The sequence below is a fragment of the Poeciliopsis prolifica genome, unplaced genomic scaffold (assembly GCF_027474105.1).
Source record: "Poeciliopsis prolifica strain line A6 unplaced genomic scaffold, Auburn_PproV2 SCAFFOLD001, whole genome shotgun sequence".
In the NCBI taxonomy this organism is placed as follows: domain Eukaryota; kingdom Metazoa; phylum Chordata; class Actinopteri; order Cyprinodontiformes; family Poeciliidae; genus Poeciliopsis; species Poeciliopsis prolifica.
This window is the reverse complement of record NW_026562376.1, coordinates 5480535-5497407: the sequence shown is the minus strand read 5'-3', so window position 1 is coordinate 5497407 and position 16873 is coordinate 5480535. Positions and strand designations below refer to the sequence as shown.

At 37.7% G+C, this 16873-nt stretch overlaps 2 protein-coding genes across 2 annotated transcripts; one reads left to right on the top strand and one right to left on the bottom strand.

The window, feature by feature from the left end:
- Nucleotides 1–54: 54 nt before the first annotated feature.
- LOC129364955 (golgin subfamily A member 6-like protein 7) lies at nt 55–11074 on the bottom strand. The gene is made up of 20 exons (XM_055041894.1): nt 11039–11074; nt 9036–9159; nt 8901–8947; nt 8257–8527; nt 8086–8165; nt 7433–7550; nt 7233–7355; nt 6435–6643; nt 6070–6334; nt 4656–4695; nt 4459–4501; nt 4335–4392; nt 4181–4254; nt 4025–4109; nt 3844–3934; nt 3655–3734; nt 3032–3130; nt 2256–2375; nt 2054–2170; nt 55–532 (listed from the first exon to the last, which is right to left on the bottom strand). Exons 2-20 carry the CDS (start codon nt 9066–9068, stop codon nt 527–529), a joined length of 1959 nt encoding a protein of 652 aa, XP_054897869.1. The 5' UTR covers nt 9069–9159; nt 11039–11074; the 3' UTR covers nt 55–526.
- Nucleotides 11075–11113: 39 nt separating this feature from the next.
- edc3 (enhancer of mRNA decapping 3 homolog (S. cerevisiae)) lies at nt 11114–16744 on the top strand. The gene is made up of 7 exons (XM_055032283.1): nt 11114–11246; nt 11482–11648; nt 12309–12535; nt 12619–12957; nt 13040–13193; nt 13630–13847; nt 14651–16744. Exons 2-7 carry the CDS (start codon nt 11485–11487, stop codon nt 14983–14985), a joined length of 1437 nt encoding a protein of 478 aa, XP_054888258.1. The 5' UTR covers nt 11114–11246; nt 11482–11484; the 3' UTR covers nt 14986–16744.
- The last annotated feature ends 129 nt before the right edge of the window (nt 16745–16873 follow it).

The window sequence follows — 16873 nt, the reverse complement described above, 5'->3', positions numbered from 1 at the left end:
AGAAAATGTGTTGTGCTGTGCTGGAAGTGAAATACCCATGAAGACTCATTGTGCTCAAGTGGCTCCAGATATAATTTATTCACGACGGTTTAATGCAAGTGAATACCAGATTTTTTAGATTTTGTGAAAATGTTTTTCTTCCACTGCATATTTATTCAACACTTTGAATGTTCGGAGTTTCAACGTCACAAAGTGTAAATATTTTTGCAAGGCTCTCAGTAGATAATCGACTGAACATTTACATAAAAAGTCTTTAAAATGAAAACGAGTATATGATTTGGTGAAGCGCAAAGCTGGGCGATGCTTTCAAAAAATGTAGGCTAACATTCAGTTTGATTATAGAGTTCAATGCTGCTTGTTTTTTCCAGATACTGAAGATTTTCTGAGCTGCAGTTTTTCCTCTTCATCTTCATCTTGATTGCAAACATCGAGAGTCTGATCCAGAAATACTCCATCAGGTTGAAGGTGTTCACCTTTCCTACACAGACCATCAATTTCTGTAGTTTGCAGCCAGAGAGGTGAACCTTTAACACTTTTTAAACAAAAAAGAGAAAAAAATAAAAAAAATACTGTTAATATTCAAATGTGATAAATGTCACGGAAAAAGGACAAGAAGTGAACAAAATATATCAAACAATAGAAATTAAGATGAGAATCTTAAACAAAAGCTCCAGTTCTCAAATAAATTGTTTAAGAGCAAACAATTTGCAAATTTTGCTAGTCAATAATTATCGCAATGAACAAAATATTGCTGTTTTAGGACTACTTTCAAGTCATATATTGATAATGGCATAATAATGCAAATTTTCCTTCTCAAAAATCAATACACCTGTAGAGATCACTTCACACTGGAGCTGGAAGATATTTGAAATATACAAAATAAAACACAACAGACCAAAACAAGAAATAAAAAAACAGAAACAAAAATACAACCAAAGTTTTAAATACAATGGATGATGTCTCTGCAAACTAATTTTGTCCTTCGAAAATATTAAGAATCAGAATAGAAATTATTGAACTTATTTTAATTTATCATGAAATTAATTGATAACTTATTGCTACAGGATCCGTTGCAGCCAAAGCAGGAGTTAGGTTGTAACTGAGTGAATCATATTGTCATGGTTTATTTCTGATGAATTGCAAATTACTGATCTGTACTCATGATGCAATAGATGCAGTGATTCACACAAATGCAGCTTTTCAGTGTCTTGATGTTTAAGATTCTCAGCCGTATTTAAGCTAACCTAAAATATCCACTCTGTTTTTCCTGCCTTTCTTTCCCTAGCATAACAAAAGTTATTTGGAAGTATTTTTAGAAAGGCTTTTATCTTTATAAACACACCGTAACGGGTTTTCATATGGCTCTCCACCCAGGGCGCCTTTCTTTTCAGGGCTTCATAAACATTTGGGAATTTAAATAAGAGCAACAAAACTTATTTTAGCTACACCCTAAACTGATTTTCCATTTTACTGTCCAGTCAATCAGGATTATTAGCACTAAAAAAAGATGGCCACACATCAAGTTTAGTGACAAACTAAAAGGTTGTTTAATAGTTTTCAAAGGAATCTGTGATATTTTAATGTTTGTTAATTAGATTGGTGAAACCTGCACTGGAAAATTTTACACTTAAAGGAAATTCAGTATTATGATGACACAGAAATGCCACTTTTGATTTTGGCTCAAGGTCTAAAATAAATTGGTACAGAGTGGGAGGTCATAATATACAAGCATTCTCTACATTGAGGTTTTGATAAAGTTGACATGAAAGATGTTGAAAATGTTGACTTTTAGGTAAAATAAACTCTTCATCATTCAGCACTCTTCTCAATCTCATATCAATACAATATGCAGGCAGCAGGTATTAGCTCCATCTGCACATATGTGGACATGCAGGTAATAAAATGGGACGCTCTCTTTATTGGACGAGATTATGTGTGCACCATGATTACTCACACATTTCAGCATGCAGACAGAAAACTATTGCGTATTTTACGGTTGAGGGAAAGTTGGACTTAAATATATGTTTTTAAACATGCAGTTTGAAGGTTTCACTTCAGTGTGGGCTTCCTGTTTTAGATCCCCTCCTGACCAGTCACCGTTCTCCTCATCCTCCTCCAACACCGGCATTAAAGCCGAGCCAGGCTGCCGGCTTCTCCTGTCTGCTGCAGCCTGCAAAAGCAAACAAACAAAAAGCTGGACTTGTTTACATATCTTAACCATAATAAGTTGGATTTTCTGTCTGTTTTCTTCTCACCCTAATGACCAGAGATGTGGGAGTCCAGTCCTGAGTGGAGGAGGATCCACTTTGAGCAACTGATTGTGCATCAGCAAATCTCGCCTCCTTTCCTTCTTGCTCTTTAAACAAGCTCTTTAACTACAATCGACGAGATGTAAAAGTCATTATAAATAAATGCATTACTTATTTGACATATCAAGCATCTTTATCTGATGGTATTCCCTAAAAATCTGAATATATGATCGATCGGTTAAAAATTGGCAGCTCATTTACTTTTAGGTGGCCAGATCTAGGCTGTGTGAACCATGAAAACCAAATTTTGTGGACAGAAAAAAAAATCCAACAAGGTTTTTGACTAGATTGTGAATTAAAAGTGTTGCTACTTTCCCTGCCCGTTACCTAGCAACCCAGTGGAATTCCACCCGTTACCTAGCAACCCAGTGGAATTCCGCCCGTTACCTAGCAACCCAGTGGAATTCCGCTCGTTACCTAGCAACCCAAAGTGTAAAAGTTGAGTCAGGGGGCGTGGCCAGCAACGATTATTTAAATTTAAAGTGACAGGAGGCCCTAAAACAGATCAAAGTAGACAGAACTGACCAGACTAAAACTTCAATATCTCAGGATGATTTTGTGCAAAAGATGTGATGAACATGTTTTTGATCGCACATCGAACTATTCTAATCTGTTCAATGAAGCATATTAGATCACCTTTGTTTTAAATGCATCACTAGAAAAATGTTTCTTATGTCCGGATGTAAAGTGGACAGACAGACATGAAAATGGTCTTGGTCTACCTGCTCAGTGACCATTCTTCTCTGCTGCGCCACCTCTTGGTCAACAAGGCAGATGGTTTTATTCTTCTTGTCTTCAATCCACAAAGTCTCATTTTCACCCTGTACAAAGGATACTTGTCATTTTGCACATGGAGAAAAGGGTTCTTGTTAAGTTTATCTCTACATGATAAACTGATTGATTTGAGCAACAAATTTTATTTGAGCAATTAATTGTATGATAAATTAAAATAAGATCATTAATTTCCATTCTGATAATTAAGATTTTTTTTACCAAGACCAGTTCTGTTTAGAGATGTCGTAATCCATTTAATTTACAGCTTCAGTTGTTTGTGGTTTTTGTTTCCTTCTTATTTAGTATTTTTTGGCTGTTGTGTTTTATTTTGGAAATTTAAAATGTCTGCCAGTTCCGGTGTGGAGCGTTCTGTACAAAATTAAAGTTTATTAGTATTATCACTATGCTGTTATTATTTTATTAGCTGAAAATAGTATCAAAACAACAATGTTTTTGTTTTTGGGACAATTTATCAATGAGCAAAATTTCTTATTGTGACGGGTCCTTATAAAATCTGCAGAGTTATTTTGTTTGTCAGAGAAAAAACTGTAATGATCAGTAAATTATTCACCCCACTGTGGGAAAACCTCTGCCTCTGGTCTGGATGTTTGTGGAGGGTTGGAGGATTCAGCTGCTGCGTCTCATCCGACTCTGAAATCACACACAAGGCGTTAGCTTTAAGTCCCTGCTGGGGAAATCCCTCTATTACTATCATTACTATTCTTTACATGCACGTCGTCTTAAAAGCAAAAGCTGCTACCGTCCTGTTGCTCGTGCATTGAGGCAGGGTTTGACACATCTGCGTGAACTCCTCCACCGTTTTGGCAAACTTCAGATGCCTTTTTCATGAGCTTTCACAACAGAAAATAGAAAAAAGACAGTCCAACTTTTTAACTTGAAGCAAATTCCCTGTGGTTAAAACCAGGAGTTGGTTTTTGTACCTTGAGTTCAAGAGCAGAAAGCCTAATTTGAGCCTCTGCTCTTTCCATCTCTCGCAGCCGTTCCATAGTTCTCAAATCATGCTCTCTAACACAGAAAAAACAAAACAAAATCATTTTAGGAACATTTTTTGATTGTTTTTCTGACACTAGTCTCACCTGTCGCTCACTTCTCTTTCTGTTTCTGAAAGTTTTTGCTTCAGCCTCTGAATCTCGCCGCTTTGCGTCCAAAGCTGAGGATTATGTATGCTCAGGTGACATTTCTTTACACTTTAACATTAAATGTGAGTTTGTGAGAGGAACATCTTGTTACCTGAGGAGATTTATTTCTGCTGCATGTGGAGTCTGGTGTTACAGAGGATTCTGATAGGCTGAGGAACAATGAAAGGTCAAATCACAGAGGTTGTATTCTGAGTATCTGATTAAAATCCACTCACTCTGTCTGTGTGTCTTTGTGAAGGGTCTGCACCAAATCACTACCTGCAAACAGAAGCTCAGTGCGCTTTACTGCCCCCTTGTGTTCAAAGAATACAAACCTTTTTGTCTTGGGTTTGTTGAAGTTAATGAAGATGGTTAATTGCAGCTTCATTGAAAATATTTACTCTTATTATAGAACAACAAAATGCACCTTTACCTGTTTCCTGTTCACACCTCAGTAAAGACTCAGATTCTCTCTGGAAGATTAAAAGCGACAGTTATGTATATTTTTTGTTTTACTGCCATAGTTTTAGTTCACAGAAATAGAAGTCAGCAGTGCAACAAACTCTTAATTGCCATTAAGAAGAAGAGGTGGAAGAGATATTTTGGTCTCCTTTTATCTTAAATTGCTAGCAGAAGAGATTGAAGAGGATTGTATTGAAAGGAGATGCGTCTAAACATTTTGTTCTGGTTAAGGTGACTGAATATCTGTTCAGTGAAAATTTTAAAAAAAGATATCGGGGAACCAATTCTATTTTGTTCCCATTTCAGTAAGACTTTCAAAGAAATCCTGTTACTATTCCTACTGCAGTAACATAAGTTACATAATTTAAACACCTTTTTATTGCTTTTTTAAAGGGAATTTATGATGCAAAATTAACTTTTTGCTCATTTTAACACTTTTCTATGGGTCTCATTCGTTTCTGAAAACAACACAAGTGTTTTTTAAAAAATCCACCCAGATGTTTTTTAGCATGTGTCTGGGACAATTAGCTAGCAGATAACAAAACAAAAACCCCACCTGATTATTGACTCACAATGCGTCATTACCTAGCAACCCCAGTCCTGCCTGTCACCTAGCAACCCGAGCAGCGCTCCAGCACATTTGGTCAGCTTGTTTTCCTGCTGTTTGCAAAAACACAAAATCTTACCAAGTATTTTGGATCGTTTCTATTGCAAATCTATTAGAAAACTTGAAATAAGAAACTAATTTACAAGTAACGTTTTGGGAAGACATAGAAGTTTGTTTTAAGTAAATAATTTCTGAATATTGAGAAATTAATTGTGTGATAACCATCGGCAGGTAAATTAACTTATAACAAGAGAAAAATGTCTTGTTATAAGTGACATAATCTGCTAATGGAACAAGCACTTTTTTGTCAATATTAAGGACAAAAAAGTTAGTTTCTTATTTCAAGTTCACTAAGATATTTGCACTAGACACTAGACCAAAAACACTTGATAAGATTTAGTGTTTTTGCAGTGTGTGCTGTTTTGTTGTTGACTTACCCTCCAGAAACCAATTGCTGCATTCTTGTTGGTTGTGCTGGAGGCTCGACCAATGCTTTTCAAAAATATATAACTGTAAACTTCCACATCTGTTTGCAGCCGTTTTCTCAATAATGACTGGATGCTACATGTGATGTCAAATTTTTAGTTTTGTGTCCTGACAAATTAAGATTAGCTCAAGTTCTCCATGAAAATATTTCTATTGCAGAATGTGAAAACATATGACATTTAGTTAGGAAACTTGAACTTTATGGACACATCTGAGCAATTTGAAATAGTTGAAACCATGAATGAAACGTACCAAAACATATTAAAGAGTTTTAAATGTATTGCTTCCTTACTGTATCAATGGTGCAGTTTCTCTTCAGTTCTTCTAACTCATCTTGTGTGGACTGAAGCTTCAAAGCAACATTTTGCCATTTTTCTGTCCAGTGTGAGGCCAGATCTTCCAGATCTTTAATGCGCAGAAGTCTCATTTCATCCTTTTTTTGATGTGTTTTCTCGTGCATTTGCAGCGCCTTTTCCGTGTCTTTGAGCTTTTCTTCCAAACAGACACACTGATACTGCAGTTTCTGATTTTGTAGGTCCAAATCTTCTGTGGATGTTCTGTGAAATATATAGTTTTGTAATAACTGTGTTAACTTGCAGAGTTGATATGTAAATTTGATCTTCAGTTACGAGCGAGTTCCCCTGTTTCCCACCTCACCTGCGCTGGCTGTTGTTTCCTGTTGATTCATTTAATGCATCATGTCCTCCCGGGTTTCTTTCAGTCAGCAGATTCTCCTTTTCTCTGATCTGATCTGTGATTTGTCTTAATTTGATGTTTTCCTCCTCGTTCAGCTCCTGCAGCTGATGTTGTGACTCAGCCAGATGTTTCTTCATCACCTCCAGTTCTTGTCTCAGTTGTTCATTTACCTGCTCCAAAGACACAACATGAGCAAACTGTTTAAATATCAATGTATCCTTAAAATTAAATAGTATTACTGAACATCTTTTCAGTCCCTCCAGGATTTTGTGATACTTTTTGTGATTTTGCAATAAAAATCAAAGTATTTCTGATACTAATTTGGAAATATTTATACTTATTTATGACGGCAAATGCAACTTTTTATAACTCGCTATGTAGATCATAAACTATAATCTGCATTACCTAAGGCTGAGGCAGCTGTTTACTGCAACAAAGAAGGTTCTTGAAAATTTTTGAGAGGAAGCTGCAATAAACTCCAAATTATTAGCATATAAAAGTGTGGAGATTTGATGATTTTGCATAAATTTCCACAATAATTCTCAAGAAACTGGAGGGACTCATTGATATAATTCGGCAGTAAGCGGTAAGAACTGCATTGATTTGATTGAAAACATAATATTTAAGCTCACGTAGTGTTTAGTCTAGAATCTAAAGGACCACATAAAAAGGTGTGGCGGGCCAGATTTGGTCCACGGGCCTTAATTTTGACACATGTTCTGTGTAGGATTGTTTTCAGGATTTATTTGTTGGATTTACCTCAGCAGAAGTCTGGAGATCCTGGAGTGCTTTGTTTCGTTCTTCTTGAAGAGTTGCGGCTCTTGCCTCAGCTTCTCTCAGAGCCTCCCTCAGCTTGTCCTCCTCTGTCGGATTCTCCTTCTCCTGCATTCAAACCAGAATTTACACGTAGAAAAAAGCAGAAACAGACATTTTCAAAGGTCAGACGCCTGTTTCTTTACGTCTCCTGGAGTCTTTGATTTGTTGTGTGAAGCTGCCAGACGAGACGTCGGCTGATCCTCGCTTACATTTGCCAGAGAAGACCTCATGTGCAGCAGCTCATTTTCCAGCTTTAGGACTCTTAAAAAGATTTTTATTCATTGTCTTTAACACTGCAGTGCATAACTTTTATTTTAAAAACTGTTTGTTTTTTTTTTACATTTTGTTAAAACTGTCACTATGTTGTGATATGTTCTCTGCATTCCTGCACAAATACACAGCTCCAGGTCAAGAATAACCAATCAGAGCCAGCTGTAAATCATTCTCATGTACATGCTGCTAAGCTACATCGCTGTCCAGATAATGCAGCGTGTCATGAATGTTCATGTTAGTTAACATGGACACCGATAGAGTTTTCCTGGAATGGTAAGTTGTTTTTCCACCATTGCATTCAAGAAAGGGTTGATTGACAGCGCGAAGGCCCGCCTCCTGGATCTGATTGGTTGTTTTGGAACTGAAGCAGTGCAGACATTAATAGTAGGGAGACTTTTTTTTTTTTTAATCTATCTAATTGTCACAACATGGTGACAGTTTGATAAAATATGTAAAAAACTGATTTTTGTAGAAGTTACACATGGCAGGTTTAGTTTTTATTTACTTTTTTTGCCACACCTACTTTTCTTGGAGATCTTGACACTGTTGACTCTGTTCAAACAATTCCTCCTGACTGAAAGCATCCATCGTTTTAGAGAGCAGCTGTGTGACGCAGGAGTGCATGTTAATATTGACTAACTCACACAAATAAAAAGAAATAATTAAAATGTATTAATTTTATCTTGTATTGCACCTTCTGTTCCATGTTGAGCATCTGTGCCATCGTTTTGTTGTAGCCCAGAGTAACTTCTCTGGTCCTCAGCCGGTCCAGTTTAGCGTTCAGCCGCTCATGAGCATCCTGGAGCCACGGCAAGACTTCTGCTTGTCTGAAGCTCCTTTCGCCTCCACCAGCCCATATTTCTGCTCCAAATGGTGAAAATGACTTTGTAGGACTCTCAGGCTCCAGGTGGTACATTGACCGCCACCTCCTTAGACCCGGATCGCTCCTTCTGAAGGCACCAGCACTGCAACGTGAGCAAAAACACAGAACTCATCCAAAGCTGCCCAACTTACTTAAAAATCACAGCTGCACTGCAAAAACACAAAATCTTACCAAGTATTTCGGTCTGGTTTCTCGTGCAAATATTTTACTACAGTTGAAATGAGACAAAACTAATTTACATGTGACTTTTTTGTTGGAGCTTGTTTTAAATGAATAATTCCTTAGTGCTAGTTCCATTAGTAGATTATTTCTCTTATGAGAAAAATGACATGATACAAGTGAAATGATCTTTTTGTAAAGGTTTCATTGTTAGATTGTGTGACTGTAAAAGATAACCAGGTGTGCATGAGGAGGGTGCTGTTATCACTTTAAAACCATGAGGACGGTCCAGTTACCCAGAGCTGGCTCTTGACGTAAAGCCTGACCCACACCATGAGGAAGACTAAAAAGAAAAAACATTTTTTTAAATATTTCTTTTCTTTGTTTGTTTGTTTTTTGTGAAATGAAGAACATTTACATTTAGATCTTACCCGGGCCGTAAAGTCAGATCTGGAGTTCCACATGTCCAGGTCCACGAGTGAAAAATAAACTAATGTTGGAATTATGGACGATACGTCCTGCAGCGTCCTCCGAGGTTTAGGTTGTCAGTCGTTTCTGTCAGGAAGAAATGGCTCAGCAGGCTGCATAGAGGACAAACTTTCACACAAAGCTGTTATCTGGAGGTGGGTGTCTATTATTGGATCATGTCTGCTGATATTCCCACTGTTTACATGACAGGAAACACATCTTCACCGCTACTGGACTCATCCATAAACCCTTCTGTCATGACACGTTTTTAATTATACATTCTATGTATGTCTTTCAGAAAGCTGATTTCTGAAAAACAGTCTAAACTAAGAGAACAATTTCTCTAATGTACGGTTGTCTAAAATGTGGCTCTGGATAAATTTTTGCATCCGACAACCGCAGTTCAAAAGTAACACAAATTTGCACCATCAAGCACAAGTGGTTAATGCAGAAAGTGTTTTTACTTATAATCAGAGTGAAATTATTACTGATATAATTTTCTTACAATGGAAAGTCTTAATTACAACATAAAGTCATATTTGTCTTTTTGTGAGCAAGCTCTTATGATAAGTAGAATCATGCTTATTCTGACTTTTATTTTGCTGCACATGAATCAGCTTTTGTTATTATTTTTAATTAAACTCGACCTAAATACAGCAATCTTTTCGAAAGAAAGTGACCCAAATCTTACTCTTATTGCTGAAAACAAATGTGTTAAATCGACTGAAAGCTAGATGCTTTTCTTTCAACAAAGCAAACGTGCAAAATATCTTCTAAGGTTTGGATCTAGAATGAATAACATCCATTTTGGATAAAATAAAATTGGATTACTTTATTTGCTTTATTTCATTTGTCTTTGTCTTTTTGGCCCTTTTTGTGATCACAAAATGTTTGGACACTCTGCTCTAATGGGATTTTACTTCAGAAATTCTTTCCTGTTCACTTCCAGTCAACCTGCTTCATTTGTTTTCCTTGCACAGCTTTGAGATTCTCTGTAAAGCCGTCGCTGGAGGATCCATGATGACCTCAGTTCATAAATAGCAGCTGGATGACACAGTGATGCTCCCCACTCCCTAGATATTCTCCACATGATCTCATTTAACCTCAGTCAGTTGTTTACTGACATTTCTAAAATACCACCATCAGCTTTCTTCTTATTAAAACAAGAAAGAAAACAGTTTCTTTCTCTTTTGTTCTTTTAAGGCTTTATTATTTAATGTTCAGGTTTGTGATAAACTGTCTCTAAGGATTCTGATTTTCTTCAGCTTAGTGTGAAATGTTGCATCCTTGTGTCTAAATCCAAAGTTGTTTCTTGGATAAGTAAGTCAGGCTAGAACACAGAAGTACTGCTTTTTTATTAGAACATATGGTTCATTGAGCCAATTTGTATTTGACAAATACTTTATAAGTATTTGCTTGTTTATGAAACAAACATAAACAAGCCAAAACCAAAACAAAAGTGACATAGTTATATTCAATAAATTAGGGAATGCATTTGAGGCTTGAGTCACAGTGAACGTATTTTTATGGGGAAAATAAAAGTCTTCTTTACACATCATTTAAACATATTTTTTAATTAAACCCACAATTATGTATAAAAAGTTTTTGTTTGTTTGTTATTATTGGTCATAATTCGTTTGTTTTCACTTAATAAACCAAATTTCAGTCAAAATCTCAACGGAAATCCAGTGGGAAGTTTCTTATAATCTGTGAAAATGTATATTTTCAGAATATTAATATTGTTTTTGACTGATTGTAAGTAATTTTGAAAGAGAAATTGGCAAAATTTTGAAAACATCTCCAAGCAATTAACAACACACATCGAGTGGAGTATTCTTTGATAAATGAATGTTCAGTTTAAAGTCAAAAGTGTTAAATATAATCAATTTAATTATTCATTGCTCGAACCCATCCAGGTAAATCAACACACATATTACAAAATAAATGAACAAATGAACAAATTAACCTGCTTGAAGTTATTTTGTTGTCATGGGGAAAGAGCGCTCACGTGTTTTATTTTGAAAAGCGAGGTTCCCCGGAAACAGGAAGCTGGTGTCAGTAGCCGTTTAAAAGCTAAGAGGCTAATCTCAAAGAGCTATCCTCGTAGCCGTTGTTTGAAAATTGCATTGCCTTGAGCTGTCCAAAGGAGTCCACGTCGATTTAACATCGGAAAGGTATAAAACTTTGTCTTTATTTAAAGCGTTTTTCAACTGAAACGAGTTTTAGATAGCAACTTAGCTTGATACAAGGCCGAAGCTATTGCTAAGTGCGATTTCAAACGTTAGCTCCAAACTGTGAATATTTTGTTGTTTTGCCTGAATGCTTACTTGCTCCGACTTATGAGTCGCTGGTTATTGGTGTGACTTTTTTAGCTGTTCGTCTTCATTTGAAATAGAGTATTTATTGCAGATAATGGCCTCGGACTGGTTGGGTAGTTTGGTGTCTCTTAATTGTGGACCAACGCTGGGAGTTTATCAAGGAGAAGTGTCATCTGTGGACCAGTCCAGTCAGACCATCTCCTTACGACAACCTTTCCACAATGGGGTCAAATGTCCCGTTCCCGAGGTCACATTCAGGTAAACCTCTACTTAAATTGATCTGTTTTATGGGTCTCCCTTCATTAAAAAAACACAATAATGGGACACGACATCTAAATAGAAATGGTGTTGTTGTTGTTTTGCTGCTAACCTGTCTTTGTATTTAAGCATTTCCTCTCGTGTTCTGGCATTTTCATTTCAAGTAATGTGATACAAACTCAAAAAACTGGATTCTAGAAGTGAGCAGGCCTCTCACAATAATAAACTTTGCTGGACGATAAATCACCTCAGGAATTATTGCGATAAACGATAACTGTTTTTTGAGACCATTTTCAAATGATAAATTGATAATGGCCTTATCAAGTTAAAGTTTTATAGTGAACTCTGCATTGGAACCGGAAGACATTTTAAATACCCAAAAGAAAGCTCAACAAATGAAAAGGAAATAAAAAAAACAAACAAGTGAAACCAAAAATAAGATTATAAAGTCTCTGTAAACAAAATTAGCCTTCAAAAATATTAATCATCAGAATGAAAATCATCGAGCTCACTTTAGTTTATCGTGCAATTAATTGTGACAATTTTAGAAGTGAAGAAGAATTACGTATGCTATTGGGTTCTTATAAGTGGTAAAATCTGATCCATTTTGGTTGTTACTGAAGATCTCTCTTGTGTTTTTGTTTTTGTTTTTTCTTCCAGTGCCATTGATATACAGGAACTAAAAATTTTGGACATCAGAAACTTTCATGCCAGGACAGCTTCCAGTGCGGCTGCAAAGGGAAACACTGTCCCAGTTGCCGTTCCAAAGGGGGATCCCAGATCTGTGGAGAAGCTGAACTCTCCACAGCAGTGCTCTAAAAGTTATGGAGAACGTCACCTGGATGCACAGGGTCAACCGAAAGGCTTTCGTCGAAGACATAACTCCTGTAGGTGTGATTCATTTGATTGCAGTTAAGACTTTCCTATGAACTGCAGACACTAATAGCTGCTTTTTTCCCGATACTGTCAGGGTCGTCCACCAGTCGAGGGGCAAATCAAGCGACGCCGAAAAAGAATGGAGTGAAAAACGGGCAGATGAAAAACAGAGACGACGAGTGCTTCGGCGACGGCATGGATAACGGGCTGGATACGGATTTTGATTTTGAAGGAAACCTGGCACTGTTCGACAAAGCTGCAGTTTTCTCAGAGATTGACACGACAGAGCGACGTAACGGCGCGAGGTCACGTGGCACGCCTCAGGATCAGACGCCCACACGGTACCGCCACGACGAGAACATCCTGGAGGCCAAACCGATTGTTTATAGACAGATTATTGTACCACAGCCTGAGCACAAAGAGTATTGCACTGGTACGTGTTTCACGTCGCAGCGATTGAATGACAGTGTTCAGTAGAGTTGTTTAAACCTGCTTCTTTACTTTACCTCATACAGACTCTGGACTTGTTGTTCCGAGTATTTCTTATGAGCTCCACAAGCGTCTGTTGTCTGCTGCCGAGCGCCACGGCCTGACGCTGGAGCGGAGACTGGAGATGACTGGAGTGTGTGCCAGCCAGATGACACTCACGTTGTTAGGAGGGCCCAACAGGTATGAATACTGACCTAAAAGTTCAGCCTTAACTCTGAATTATGAAGAACATCATTATAAAGATGAATGTATCAAAAACATATAAAAAGGGAGTTTCAGTGCTTTTTTTTATTTAAATCTTTCATGTCTTAAACTGTTGGTGGTTTTAAAACTTGTTTTAAGGCATCAAACAAAGCACCAAAACTCTTTAACTTTTAAACTTTTACAAACAATAAACGTGTAAAATGTATAAACAGAATGTTTAGTGTAGAATAATTCAGTCTACATTTGACAAATCTGCTATAAATTTATAAAATTGGTGGTATTATTTGCTAATATGTAATCTATTGGATTTTATCTGTCTGCTGAATAAGACGTCAATAATGGTGTCACAATTAATGGATAAAACTCAAATGATTAAATTGTTTTTCACTCAAATGTCTGGAAAATATTTCAGATTTACACCCAAAAACCTCCATCAGCGGCCCACGGTGGCGCTGCTGTGTGGGCCTCATGTTCAGGGAGCGCAGGGCATCAGCTGCGGCCGCCACCTGGCCAACCACGAAGTCGAGGTCATACTGTTTCTGCCCAACTTCGTCAAGATGCTCGACGCCGTGACAAGCGAGCTGACGCTTTTCAACAAGACCGGCGGCAAACAGGTGTCCAGCATCAAAGGTGAGCCTGGCTGGTGGTGCTCAATTCCAATTTTGATTTTATTTATTTATACATTTAAGTTCAATTGGGAAGGGACAGACACACATTGACAGAAACTGAACAAAACAGCAGTTGCATGTTTGCATCGTAGTGCAATAGCAACAGCTAAGAGTCATTTCACTTCTAATATGCCAGACATGGGAAAAATGTCTTTGTAGAAGTTAAATAATCTCCCAGAAGAACTGGCACTTTTTCATCAGTATTCAGGAATTACTGACTTAAAAACATCCTACTTCTTGCTGATAAGTTACTTGTAAGTTAGTTTTGTCTGATTTCAAGTTTAAGATATTTGCAGTAGAAACTAGACAAAAATACTTGGTAAGACTTTTGCAGTGTGAAAGTCAGATAAAATTCGACATGACGGTTCATAGTGGAGACGATTTGAAAAACAATCTGATTTAGCACCATATTTTGTTGATAAAGAGTTTATGATAAATTTTATTTGTCGTTTCTGTTTTGTTTTGGATATTTAAAGATGTCTTCCAGTTCCAGTGTTAAATGTTCATCAGAGTTTGAAGTTTATTGATCTTTAAGAATGTGTTCTTGCATTATTATGCCGTTATTGTTATTTCACCTAAAAATGACCTCAAAATTACAATACTGTTGTTTATCGCAATAACTTCTGGGACAATTTATCTTCCAAGCAGGCCCACATAAACCGGGTTCTTGGTGTATGTGTTTTTCCTTGCTGTGTGAATTTGTTATTTTATTTTTTTAATGAAATGATCATCAGTGGGTCACGCTTGTTGTTTTTGTCCCTTTAGATCTCCCGGACACCCCGGTGGATCTAATCATAAACTGTCTGGACTGCCACGAGAACACATTCCTGATGGACCAGCCTTGGTACCGGGCGGCTGCGGACTGGGCCAACCAGAACAGAGCGCCGGTGCTCAGCCTGGACCCCCCTGTAAGCGGACAGGGCCATGCAGTCGAGGCCAAGTGGTCGCTGTCGCTCTGCCTGCCCCTTCCTCTGGCCGAAGCCGCCGGCAGAGTTTACCTGTGCGACATCGGTGTTCCTCGGCAGGTGTTCCAGGAAGTGGGAATCAAGTACCACTCTCCGTTCGGTTGCAAATTTGTCATCCCCCTACACTCCGCTTAACGAGACTGATTGATTAAACCGTTCACCTTCCTTGACCATTTAGGTTTTGGCGCCTTATATTCCATGAGTTTCATCTCGCAAGTCGTCGTTTGAAATGTTTCCTCACGGTGAAGGACCACTGTTGCAGACTTTTTGTTTTTTTTCACAGATGTGGAAGCTTTCAAGTCTTTATTAGCCATCTTGGTGATCAAGCTACGGGATTGTAACACTTTGAACAGTTTGGTGTAACTCCATCGTGTAATACACTTAATTTTCACTGGCTCCAAAGGTTTGAGTTTCGGTGTTCAGTTTGTGTTTTCAGGTTTACACAACGTGAATCTGCAGCAGGGAGTCTCTGCAGGGAGGCTCCTTTGTCTTTTGATGTGCTGCTTTATGTTCTTTCCTTTTCATACCTTTTGACGGCACAGATAGAAAACGCACTGAATGCTTTTGAGCCATGAAAGCAGGGAGTTTGAAGATGTAACTCCAGTAGCGTTTTGAGCTGGTTAGCTAAGAGAACAGAATCCAATTGAAGTTACTGTTTTATACCCCACTCTGCATGCACCAGTGTTAGAATCGGGTTCTCGGTTTATAAAAACCTAATTTGGCATATTCGACGCTCAAATACGAGCCGAGGTGATTTTGTATTTTTGTACTGATTCCTGTGATTGGGCCGGCTGTCCGGTTGATAAACAGTCGTGAGATTTAGGTTCTGGTCAAGTGGAGCAGCACAAAAAAGACCTGCTGATCAAGTGGGGAGAAATACTTTGTCAACCCATGTTTGGAAAAGAGATTAAAACAGCGTGTTTGAAAGTTTCTGCAGAAAATAAGTTCCAGGAAGAGCAGGGTCTTAAACACAACAAAGTAAATTTTTGTGATTCATAGAAAATGGGTTAGCAGGAAAATGCACATTTTTATTTGGTTACGATTATTTCTGCTCTGAGCTGTGATGTCCTGTACAGAGTAGCTTTTGTGACTCAATAACATCAATTCCCAAAAACAAAAATAAAAATGGTAAATGATGTATATCAGAAAATATTTAGAAAAAAACACCATGAAACTGTGAACAAGAGCTGCTGTTGTCATCTTCTGAGGGTGACGCATCGTTCCATGTACGCTTGACAATGAAAACTGATTCTTCTTTTTTTATTATTATTTATGATTCATTTTCATTTTTAATGAGTCCAGAAATAAAGTTACTACCTTGTTAGCATCGTTTAACGCTCTCACAATCAGGTTTTTTTAAGATTTGGGTAAAGTTGAGATTACTGATTCTATTACTTTATTTATTTTTTTTTATTTGAAGGTCAAATTTCCAACATCGAAGAAGCAGCTTTCACAGGACTGATGTTACAGCCGTGCACAATAGTTCTCTTTTTCTCCAACATTCCTCTTGCCTGATGTGTAATTATTTCACATCTGTTGAGACAAGCCTGGCTTGGAAAGTGAAGCCAGCGTTGCTGAATGTGACGTTTGTTTATTGACCAGCAGGAGGTGATAAAAGAAAACATTTCCACACTTCCTCTTTTAAAAGCCTGCAGCTTTTGGGTGATGATCACTGATAGGCTTTTTTTTTTTTTTTTTTGTTCCACAGAGAAATGGGAACTGAGTTTTAGTTTCTCTGTTCAGAAGAACCGCATTAAAAATGGCAGTGGTGGCTGGTTTGCGTTGACTGCACAGGAGGCTGCTGTGAAATGAAAACTTCATTGTCGCTGATCGCGTTGTGCAGAAACTGTGTCGTGTCAAGCTGACCGAACCAATAAAAACCGATAACCACTCACTGTTTTGCATGTCTGGACTGTTATGTTGTAAACATTGCCTCATTGATGATCAAGTTCCTCCAACTTCCTCGCTCCGTTTGGGTCTTATTTTTAGCAGGACCGCCACAGTGCGCATGTGCGCAGTAAAA